The sequence below is a fragment of the Octodon degus genome, unplaced genomic scaffold (assembly GCF_000260255.1).
Source record: "Octodon degus isolate 3935 unplaced genomic scaffold, OctDeg1.0 scaffold00002, whole genome shotgun sequence".
NCBI classification, from domain to species: domain Eukaryota; kingdom Metazoa; phylum Chordata; class Mammalia; order Rodentia; family Octodontidae; genus Octodon; species Octodon degus.
In genome coordinates, this window is record NW_004524578.1 from 5,919,172 (window position 1) to 5,931,118 (window position 11,947).

General features: G+C 42.7%; 2 protein-coding genes across 7 annotated transcripts in view; one reads left to right on the forward strand and one right to left on the reverse strand.

Moving 5' to 3' along the window:
• The window catches only part of Lrrc28 (leucine rich repeat containing 28), a 148,533-nt gene extending 143,691 nt beyond the window's left edge, over positions 1 to 4,842 (reverse strand). Inside the window, exons 1-2 of one of the 2 annotated variants that reach the window (XM_004623259.2) lie at positions 4,769 to 4,842; positions 907 to 1,134 (exon numbers count right to left, since the gene is read on the reverse strand). In XM_004623259.2, the coding sequence (XP_004623316.2) occupies positions 907 to 1,098 (192 nt within the window). In that variant the 5' untranslated portion in view covers positions 1,099 to 1,134; positions 4,769 to 4,842. Of the gene's footprint in view, positions 1 to 906; positions 1,135 to 3,988; positions 4,076 to 4,768 lie in introns of those variants that run through there. The other variant, XM_023709980.1, reaches the window with a different exon arrangement.
• Positions 4,843 to 5,103: 261 nt separating this feature from the next.
• Positions 5,104 to 11,947, forward strand: part of Ttc23 (tetratricopeptide repeat domain 23) — a 90,588-nt gene continuing 83,744 nt past the window's right edge. For 2 of the 5 annotated variants that reach the window (XM_004623450.3, XM_023709999.1), the window contains exon 1: positions 6,509 to 6,702. The gene's annotated coding sequence lies outside the window, so the exon portion shown is untranslated. Of the gene's footprint in view, positions 5,164 to 6,507; positions 6,703 to 11,947 lie in introns of those variants that run through there. The other 3 variants (XM_023710004.1, XM_023709993.1, XM_023709997.1) reach the window with 3 other exon arrangements.

Here is an 11,947-nt window from a genome sequence, read left to right on the forward strand (position 1 = left end):
CGGTTCAATCCCCCAGCACCACATGCCAGCCAGCCCCGCCCCCTGGTGGGCTGAGCTGGCCACACACACACACACACACACACAAATAAAATTTTAAAAAACAATAAAATAAAAATAAAAAAATAATAATAAAATGCTGATAAAATTCTATAAGCAGCAGTGGGAATAAAAGCGTGATTAGGAAATTCCCTGGAAAAAAATTTAAATACTTTAGTTCATATGTAATACAACTTAGGTTAGAATGAAAATTTTTCTTAGGGCATGCTGCTTTTGCAACAAAACTGTTTTTCTAACACACTATGTAATAATCCTATTCAAAATTGTTTTTCACAGGGCAAGCATTTTACTTGCTTTATTAATACTCAAACGTTTCACTAAAGCGTCTCAAACACCTCTTTTAATCTTCAAATCATTCCTTTCAATGCCTGTAAGTCAGTCATCTACCAAGGTCATTCTCCACATATCTTTAGTCTGGGGGCCACTTCAGCATTCAGAAATCTCACGGGGACCTTAAAACAAAGAATCAGACAGCATATATGCATATGCGAAATGAAGCGGGGATTACTGATTGGAGATTAATTTTCTAAATAGCATATTAGTGAATATTGTGGTACAAAATTTGTCCTGTAACCTCATAACTGTAGAGACCCAGATGACGACTTCACAGCTAAGGTTTGTGTATAATCACAAAGGCGATACATCTTCATGTGACTAACTTAAGGTACTTGAGAAACATCTTCAGAGGAACCACATTTATAGATAGTTTTAAATGGAATATAAGCCGGGGAGACAGCTCAGCGGGTTAAGTGCCTGCCTGGCAAGAGCAAGGTCCTAAACACACACACACACACACACACACACACACACACACCCCAAAAAATTCTTAAATGGAATGTAATACTGTACCAGGGTGGTAAGGGAGTTCTTTTTCATGTAGAGTCTCTCCAAGTACTGCAGGGCTTCACCTTTCAGTATCTCCAGCGGGAAATGGTGGAGGTTCTTATAGTTTAAGAACAAATTCTTATGCTTTTCAAGCCTTGCCACAGAAATTGCCCTGCGAAGTTCGGAAGCCATGACTGAACAGACCCCGTCAGGCATGCTGGAGCGCCTCGTGGGACCAAACCTGGTCCATTTCTGTAAAGAGAGTAACAAAAATCTATCACTATAAGACTTCTCACAAGCAGTGACAATAGCCCTGTACAGAGCGACATATATTCAGACACTGAAAACATAGTTTTACATTGTCTCCTGTATTTTTTCACTTATGACAACTAAAATTATCACATATACTTAGGAGGCTAAAATAAACAACAGAAATACTTGGATTAAGCTACGTGTACTACTTATCAGAAAGAGTCCTAGGAGGCCAGGGAGAAGGCTCAGTAGAATAAGCGCTTGCCTGGCAAGCACAAGAGCCTGAGTTCAATCCCCCATTCTGCAAAAAAAAGAAAGAAAGAAAGAGTCCTCATGGAAAAATACTTTTTAGACTTGAGGTAGGAATTCCTTGCCCAGGAGAACAGAGACAAATTGTACACCATACAACCAAAAGGAAACGCTTGTAAGTCAAAGGCACTAAAAGCACGCTTTAAATTGTCTTATTTTATATTTAAAGTTATTAAAAATATCAAAACAAGTTTATTTCTATTTAGATTACTAACAGTTTAGTTCCCTTTACTTCCTAACAACTAAACTCTGTCCTATATTCCAACTTCAATTTATCTTTTCTTTCCTTTTAAGCTTCGCAGATTATCACAAATACCAAGGCCCAAGATCACCTAGTTTTATTATTTCAAATTATTCCAATCAAAAAAAAAAAAAAAAAAAAACACTGCCTTCAGAAACCATCACCCTGCATTAGTCCATTTCAATCCCTCTGTGTCTAGGTTGCCTGAGACATAAAATGGATTCATCAATCAACATATAAATGGAAAAGGCTGAGTCCAGTATAAATTATTTCAGATTTTCTTCTAATCACAAAATTGGGAAGGCCAGGAAGAAAAGTAACATTTGACATTTTACCCGCTAGACACAGAGCTAAAACAAATTACACCATTACTTAACACAAAAAGAATCAGGCTTCAGGCTTCCTTAATTTGCCTCTGTGGAGCAGCTCAAAAGAGATTAAAAGCACAGGTTTGACACCAAGCCCGAGGGCTTTCAGAGTGTGGGCTCTTACGAGATTCCACAAGATACTGAGGAAATGTTAAAACAACTACAAAGTGAAGCTTTCCTCAAAGATTCTAATCTGTTTCCTGGGCATCTTTCCAAAACTCCCTGGGGTTGGGGGGCGGTGGAGAAAAAGTACAGTACTTTTTAAAGAACCTTTTTTCCTTAGGAAAACAATTTTCACTCTGAGTTAATGCCAAAACCTTCAACTAGCAGTTTTGCAACTTTCTGATAGTTTCTATAATTTCTAAACTCTAATTTCTACCTAGTCAGGCAGGCCTTTTCCAATTCATGTAAAAAAGATTTAACACAAAATGTCCAATAATATTCTTAATGCAATATAATCATCCAGTATTTTACCATATCTCTTCCACCTACTCACTTGATGAAGCACACTATGAGGCATATTATGTGACATCACTTGACATATTGTCTCTCTAAAACTAAGAGGAACTAGAAAACTTCAATCTGTGTAGAGTGAAGCTTTCTAGATAATTATTCACTGAAGGAGTAAACTGGAAGCAGTTTCCATGATTCACAAGCATAGCTAATTTAATACATCCGCAGGGCGACAGTGGTTTTCATGGCTGATCTGTCCCCATTCTCAGTACAGGGTGGGGGGACACTTTGGCCAAACCAGCTCAGGCCAGAAATCTGGAAGTCACGGACAGGTCCACCCTCTCATTCATCCACATCTCCCACCTACCAGAAGGCCAGCAGTCTCCATTTCCAAAATACATCTCAGTCCCACTTGCATCTCTCTATTTGCCAAGACCACAGCCACTATCATCTGCCGGGGCCAAGCGTATTATGGGTCCCCTCTGTGCCCCTTCCCACCCGCTGCTGACTCAGCCGGGATCCTTTGAAAGCACACATCCAAAGCCCTCACACAAAGTTTCTTATTCAGAAAGTCAAATTCTCACCATCAGGCTGGACCTACCTCTCCAGTCTCACCTGGGGCACTGTCCCTGGCTTTCCACCAGGGAGCAGTTGCCACTTTTCCTGAGCCCTTTGCACTTGCTGCTCTTTGCCATGGAAACCACTGTCCCATCCTCCTTTAGGTTTCAGGGTAGAAACCACTTCCTTATCTTATTATCCTGGTATTCTTTCAGAGCAAGCCATTTGTGTGATTTTCTTCACAGGAGTCTGCACTATTTGTAATTTGTATATTTAAGGGTGTGCTTGTTTACTGTCAGTCTAGCCAAGAACCTGTGAAACCCCCCTTGCATGGAGCACAGTGTTCAAAGTAAGCCTTCAGGTTGTAAGTGGTGCACGCCTATAATCAATCCCAGCTGTCTGGGAGGCTGAGGCAGGAAGATTCAAGTTCAAACCCAGTGCAGGCAACTGAGACTGCATCTTAAAATAAAACAAAATTAACAATGGGCTGGGAAAGGAGCTCAGCAGAAGGCTCTGGGTTCAATACTCGGTAAGGAGTCGGGACTTCGAACAGCCAATGAAGAGAGGAAGAAATTAGAAACTAGGAGGTTGAATTCTATTTACCCCTGTCAAGAACACGAACTTGGTCCTGTACTAACCATCTCCGGTCCTCAGAATCATGCACTGCAATGGGTGCTGAGTGCATTTTATGCACGAGTTTCTCAGAAGGTAACTGCAGAATTCCAACGCAAGTGGCCTCGCAGCAAAGCCTGCATGCCACCCTACGTAGTCCGTCACGCACATCAACGTAGCCAAAGCGTTTTCCTCTCACCACGTACGTGGTAGACATAGCTTATAAACATGGAAAGACTGTGCTCTATAAATAAAACTATAACCAAAACCCACACTCACTGATGGGAGATTCAATAAGATAATTCACTCTAACCTGCCAGCTTTCTTTCTGAGTGCTGGGGCTGGTGTTGGTGGTCTCCAAACATTACACCTTGTTAAACCGATACAACCACTGGGAGAGACATCAATACAAATGACAGCCCCTGTTGCAACGCATCTTGCTAGAAAAATACACTGAGATTAAAATTCAAACAAATGAAATCAATAATGCCAATAATCACACTCATTGTCTTCTGCTTCCTTCGCAAGGGACAGCATTTCACGGGATCATTTTCTTCCCCAGTCCAGTCCCCTACACTACCTCGTGCCTATAGTTAAAGCAATCAGAGTAGACCGCTGCACCTCCACACGAGTTTCTGATGAGTGAACACCGATCTTACTTTTTAAAAACTCACATTTTAAGAACATTTCGAACATTAGGAGTGTTTTATAGGAAGAGTCCCTGCAGAGACGACATGCCCACCTCAACTTCCTAACTTGGGCGATGAAAGGATGTTATAAACTATTCGTTGAAAGCATTCGTAGCAAGCTAATCTCGGTGCTCGAGAACGCTAGAAGTCTCCAGCAAACACTCGAGCTTCCAGGCTGCGAGGTCGTTGCGTGTGGAAGCTGCGAGCCCGGGCAGGGTTCACCGGCCAGGGGTTCCCGGGACGCGGGGCGAGGGGCCGCGCAGGGCGAGGCCGGACAGCCTGGGCTCCCTCCCACTTGCCGCGGCCCGGCGCTTTCAGGGATGTGGAGGTCCCCCTCGCGGACCGGGCCGGGGAAACGTGACACGCAACCCTCCCGACGCCGCGGCGGCAGCGGCAGCACTCACCTCAGCGCCGGGCCAGCCAGCGCTCCGGAGCGCAGCCGGCGGTGGAAAACCAGCCCTGAGCGTCGGGCGGGGCGGGTGGGGCGCAGCGCGGGGGCGGGGCTGGGGGCGGGGCGGAACTCGCGCTGCCGGGAGTTGGGACAACCGGACCTGGCCGCGGCGGATGGAACCTCGCGATAATTCGCCTTAGTTCCCGCGGTTGCACGATTGGTGGGACTGGAGTTTCGTTTTTCCCAGTGATGCTCCTATTGGCTGAAAGAATGTTCCTCTAGGCTAGCTCCACCCACTCATCTGCCCTTGCTTCCGGCTTGGATTCCGGGCTGGTTGTCTAAGAGAGTGGCTGTTTGCTTAGCTTCGCGGAGGGGTACATCAGCCGGCCCCAACCTCAGGAGCCTTCAGTAACTAATCTGTTCATTCATTCACATATTCTGTCACGCGCTCGAGCGCTCGTTCTAGTCATACGTTGAGAGACGACCGTGGTAACACTCGATGTTGCCCACAGCCCCGAGACACTGAGACCGTCGCTATAACCGGCCGACAGATTCAAACCTGAGGCTGGTCTTCTCTGTGAGGCGGTTGAGGTCGGTCTGCAAACCGTGAGGCTGAGCGCTGGATGCAGGCTCCCGCCCAGGCACACCGCTAAGTTCCAAACACGGGGATCGCTGAAACAGTTACTAAGAAGATCAGTAACAATTTAGAAAGCTAAATACGATGGCAGTTCCTAACCGGCTAAGTAGGCTGTCAGGTGTTCAAGATGAAAATTCCTTTCTCAGCGGAGACTTCAAAGACGGGGGCTTTCATCCTGGTGGGGAGGATCCTAGCGCTGTACAGGAACACTTTAAAATCCTGTTTATGTTTTCTTTTAATCGTCCTCTAAAACTTAATTCTTTGTCTTTTGAAAAATCATGTCTAATTTGCTAGAGGCTTATAGTTGCTTATAAATTAAGTCACCTTAAAATTGCAACAAGCTAGTTTTATGTTGGCTTACTTTTAGAAAGGAATAAACTAGAAGGCTGAGGTATATTAAGTGAAAACGCCAATTCCAAAATAAAGTATTAGTTAAAATAAAGTATCAATTATATCTGCTCTCCAGGAGTTAACTGAAATGTGGCATAGTATAGGTCCTACATTTCTAAGACCTTTTATAGTTTCATAGTACCGTAAACATTTTGAGGTACTTAAAATAAGAAAACCTACAGTTTGTGTAAAATAAAAAGTGCTTAGCATATGAAGGCTCACCCCCAAAGCTAACACCTGTAGCTAATATTCGAAGAGTAAAAAAAGACAACAAAAACCGAATTTTTTAAACAAAAGTCAAGTTTCTTAGCTTTCATTTTCTTTTTAAACGAGAAATATTGGTCTCTAGTGCATTAATACCTGCTATATCATAAAAAAAAATCATGTAGAAATATTTTACACCCTCCTCAAATTGACTAAGTTGCCCAGTGATTGTATATAATAATATTCTGGGACCATTCTTGGAAGTTCCCTGAAGTTGTTGTCGCTACATATTTTGGCCTCAAAACAATGAGGGACTCTTCTAATTTATAATGATAATTTTACACTCTTTGACAAGAATTAATACCAACAGGCGGTGATGCCACTTTAAGAAAATTCCAAAGGGGAAAAAACCAACCCTTTTTAAAATTCCCACCTCTAGCTCCCAAGGATTGGGTTACAAACTTAGACAAAATACTCTTCTCCACTCCCTATTGGTGAATGCTCTATCATTCATTCTTCAGCCCAGAGTTTTGTGAGGTACCGGAATGCTTTATGGGAAAAGGCTGTTGTAACTTAGTCTGGAACTGCGGTACTTCAGACTTTTTTTATGGTTATCAATCTACACAAAGAATCTCCAAATTGATACCAACAGGCAGATCAATCGATCAAGACGGTGATTCGCTTGAAAAAGAAATGGAGACTCTCAAGCTGACTGGGTAAAGTGACAAAGGATTTTACAACATAGTTTGCGATTTAGAGAGTTGAAAGAAACTTCCAGGTTTGGCTAGTTTCAAAGGAGTGTCGGAGGAAAAGCAAAGAAAACAGGCACAGGAGGCAGGATGAAGCGTTTTGTTATTGTTGCATAAATATGGACTTAGGTAATATTGTGATTTTTAAATGAAATGAATTGTTGTTTGTAGACTGTATCTGGACACATAAAAAATCCAGCTATTAAAGACGTGGGAAAGCTAGAATTGACTTTAGAGCCGAACTTTGTATACATTTGTAGATAAGGAATTCCCGAAACGGTTGTTCCTGTGGCCAAGTAAGAGGGTATTGGTATGTGAAGCAAAATCAGCAGACAGCTTATGCGGGATACACCCCCTCCCCCAAAAGAAGCCTAAGTGCTTATTCCTTCAAGTATAATATTTCTTATTAAAACTAAACAATCACAGCTCAGGAAAACACTTGTGCTGATAAACAAGAACAGCTATTTTTCGAGCGGTGGTTGTTAGCTTCTATATGGGGATGTAGCGTAGCGTACAATTCTTCCAAAGTTCGTTTTATAACTCTAGACGTATGAGGCTCAGAACTTTGAAATTAAAACTCGAGGGCTTTTCACACTGCCCAGATGACTTTTAGAAGCCGTGGATACGTCAGCGGCTCAGCTGTGTGTGAGCTGAGTTACTGAGACCTTCACAGTAGGGTAGCAGTTGCCAAGGGAGCGCCAGTCTGTGAGCACCTAGGTGCAGGCGACCTAAAGGAGGGGTTGACTCTGACCTCAGCAGGAAGCTTCTTCAGGAACCTTGGTTAAAATAATAATTTTTTTAAATATTAAGCCAATCTAATATTTGGCATTTTTTGGAGGGTGGGGCGCGTTGAACTCAGGCCCTTGTGCTTGCTAGGTGAGCACTCTACCACTGAGCTATATATCCCCGGCCCTTAATGATAATATTTTTAAAAGCAATGAGAAGTTTCATAAAGAGCTAAGGCGGCCAGAATTAAGGACTTCGGAAGTGCGTTTTCAATAGGAGCGATACCATCAAAGAGGTGTATTAGAAGATGATAAGAGGCCGGGAATGTAGCTCAGCGGCATAAGCGCCTGCCTGGCAAGCAGGAGGTCCTGAGTTCGATTCCTAATGCTGAGAAAAATTTTTTAAAAAATGGTAAAATGGCAGTGTAATTTAAGAACCAAGGGCAGAGGCCAAAAGCTCAGGAGCGCAGTAATATAAATATTGGCGTATAGATTGGTAATCAAGCCTCTGAAGACATTTTATCCAAGGAGCTTTACTGCTGCTGAGTGACATAAACATTGCTGCATTTCTTTAGTCTTTGAGGTTAGCCTAGCAGTACAAATATGCATTTTGTACAGAGCGAATGTGATACGGTTACGATAGTAAAGGTGATTTTGTTCTGGCCAAGTTGGTTCTTTCTCCTTTTCTCTCAAAATTAAAGTATGTTCTCCTGATTCTGCTGAGCTGAAGTGTAGGAATTTCCGCTGCAAGCCTTATCATTGACAGATTATCAGGAGATGCATTTTTATTTGGACGGTAAGTTTTCATCTGAGCTGTCCCTGAGCCAAAACACAATTCCTGCAATGCTCAGGAAGCTGCTGAAATGTACCAGACGTGCTGCGCAGGTCTGGGAAAGCAAAGGCCAATCACGGACAGTCTCCCGGAAGAACAGCAAAGGGCTTCGGGGGTGCCGCAGAGGGTCTTTGTCTTATCTTTGTTTTTGTACAAAACTTACTTAAAAGAATCAAAATCATCTACCCTCGGGTGTCCATCTGTGGTTTCTAAGTAGGTAGGGGGAGAAGGAGAAGTCTTTAGTTCCGAGACAAGTTTCCCATACTGCAGTAGATGGGTGTGGCGGGCAGCGTTACTCCCCCAAAGCTATGAAGGTGGGCGCTTGGGTAGCCCAGTCCGCTTGGAGTCATGGAAGCAAAGGAAATGCAGTGAAATGAAAGTGGCTTGTGTCACATCTGGGCAATGGCGTTAAAAGGCCTTATTCTCGCCTTTCCAGTCTTTCTCATTCTGCATGCCTGCCGTAGATTAGTTGAGCCCCACCCCCCAACTCCCTCCCCCAGGCCGTCCCTCATCTCAGTAAGGTGCAGCATCGTGGAGTTACTTGTTGCAGCTGACCCAATCCTGACTTAGCCCCTGGAGATTTGGGCATTGTATTTAATTTTTTTAATTAAGAAAAATTTAATCAGTTGAGTTTCAGGTAGCAGGTGGAGAAGGTATTTAGGGAGAAAAATCTTACTCTAAGGATGGGTTCATTGTTCACCTAGCAAGCATTCTTGGAACCTAGTTAGGTACTGGACGCTGAATGCTGAGTGCAGCAAGAATATGTACTTCAGTGTGATTTGGAAGATTTGCGGGGCACCTCCCATAGCGTCTTTCCGGTGAAAGTCTTGTAGTTGCATGACCTGTAAGGGCCAGAGTTATACATAAAACTGTATTGTGGTTTCATGGCTATTTTTTATTTATTCATTTTTTAAATTAGTACCTATACGCAGTGCATAATGTTTGTATTTCTTGTGTGGAGCTGGTACATGTATGTGACATACCTTAATTCCTTCCCTCACTCCCTTTCTTTCCCTTGTTCCTCCATCCGCCCGTTGTAATGGGGTAACTGAATTTTGTGCTTTAACTGTGGGAAATTATTAGCAGAAACCTTGTGCTTCCTGTTATCTAAGGAATGAGTTTTCACTCCCTGCTCAAGGCTGTTTAGCAGTAAATATCTGTTTCTTGTCAACCATCTCCTGTAAAAACATAGTCAGCTTAAGTTGTACTTATAAAAATATGTGCGTATCACTAAACTGTAAAAGACCCTTTAGTGACAAACAGTTTGCAGCTGTGTCAAATGAATGTAGTTTTCTGTTATTCTGTGCTAGGTAACATAGTCTCTTACCAAATTGGATGTGATTTCTGTTATAAATGCGTCCCTGCTACTATGTTCAATTGCCGATCAGTCTTCTCCTGTGTGAGAAATGGCTGATAGACCTGAGCTCAGTAAATAAAGGCTCTACTCGAATTTTAATTTGATCTTTGATCTGGTTCCTATGCCGAGTGACCCACAAACACTGTCTTTTGATCTCCTTCCTTTAATATTTAGTAAAGTTATAGACTACAACTTCACTTGTTTTAAGAATACAGCTAATGGTTATTTTTGAAAATTTAGTCATAAAACCATCATCGCATTCCAATTTTTAAAACTCTACATCATCCTGAAAAGATACCTTGTCCCCACCTACAGACTGCTCCTTTTGATAGCCACAGCCCCAGAAAAATCACTTACAAACTTTCCGCTTCTGTAGATTTGCCATCACTGAGCATTTCACAGTCAGTGGAATCCCACAGTAGGTGTATGGTCCTTGACCTCTGGCTTCTTGCACTTAGCATTATGTTGTTGACGTTTACTCATATTGCATTGTATTATCACTTCTTTCAAATAATAATCCACTGCATGGCAGTGACACATTTTATCATTCACCTGTTGACAGTTGGATTGCCTTCAGTCTTTAGCTATTATGACTAAAGCAGCTATAAAGATGTATGTTAAATTTGTTTTTTGGTGAAACTGGGGATTGAACTCAGGCCCTTGCGCTTGCCAGGGAAGCGCTTATTCCACTGAGCCATCTCCCCCCAGCCCTGAAATGGTATCTTACTGTAGTTTTGATTTGTATTTTGCTAGTGGTTAATAATGTTGAGCATCTTTTCATGTTTATTGACCATGTTTGTATATACCTTCTTTATCATATGTCAATTCAAATGTTTTGCTTTTTTTATGGATTTAGTACAGGGTCTCCAGGGTCTTACTATATAGATCAGACTGTAGTGATCCTCCTGTTTTCAGCCTCCCAAGCACTGAGGTTAACAAGTGCATGCCACCATGCGCAGTAGTCTCAGTCGCCATCTCAAAGAGCCCTGGGGGCGGGGCAGGTAAGGCATGTCAGGGATCGAACCCGGGTCCCTGCATCTGCCTAAGCAGGCACTTTAATCTGCTGAACTATCTGGCTGGCCCTTATTTTGCATATTTTTAATTTGGTTATTTTCATTTTATGAGGAGTTGCAGATATTCTTGATATGTTCTGAATAAAAGCCCTTTATCAGATATATGCTTTGAAAACTTTTTCTGTGTAGATTGTCTTTTAACTTAAGTAAGGGTGTCCTTTTGATACAGGGAAGAAAAACTGACCTCGGGTGAGTGACCTCCAAATGATACAGGGAACCTTCAAATGACAGGGAAAAATGATCTCCTGACCTGACCTGCTCAAGTTCGTGTTCTCTAAAACAGAAGAATGAATTTTAGGAACAAACGGAAGTTATGAGCAGAATATATTTATTGAGGGAAAGAAAGCTCCTGTGTGAAAGAGGGACTGGAGTGGGGCCCGATCGGGTTGTTCCCCAGAAAGCTGTCTCTTCCAGGGACTTTTATAGTGTAGAAAATGGGAACTCGCTTAGGTGGATGTGGGGTGGGACAAAATTATGGTCAACCAATGGGATTACAAGCACCATTGCTCAGTAAAGTTGATTAGGCCCGGCACCAAATGGGGTCGTGAGTCACTTAACAGGCGGCCGAATGTAAAGCAGGACCTTGTCTGGTGGCCTTCACACAGTGATTCTTCCTGCGTAATGATCAGTCCTGGATGCCAGTCTTTAGGGAGGTTAGCATTTGTTTGGTCTTCAGGTCTAGCTCACAGCAGGAGCAGCGTCCCTCCCACAGCTGTGAGGCGGCTGGTCTTTGTTGTCTCCTTCGAGGGCCTGACCCTGTCTGACTGCCTATAATATTTCTATCTAACTCGGCTGCCTGCAACACTTTGAAGCAAAAAAGTGTTTTAAATTTTTAATTAAGTACAGTTGATCTTTTTTTCTCCTATCGTGCCTTTGTTTGGTATCTAAGAAATCTTTGCCTAACCCAGGCTCGTAAGATTGACTCTGATGTCTGCCAAGGAAGGATTCTACAATAATTTTAGCTCTCACTTTGTCGTGATACATTTGAGGTTAATTCTTATCCATGTGCGAGGTAGGAGGCAGCTGTCATTCTTTTGCATGTGCCTTTCCAGTTTTCCTAGCATTATTTATTGAAGACACTAACGTTTCCCCCACTGAGTGATCTTGACATGTTTATCAAAAAATAGCAATATGGGCCCGGGGAGATGGCTCAGTAGAATAAGTGCTTGCCTGGCAAGTGCAAGGACCTGAGTTCAATCCCGGGTTCCACAAAAAAAAAAAAAAA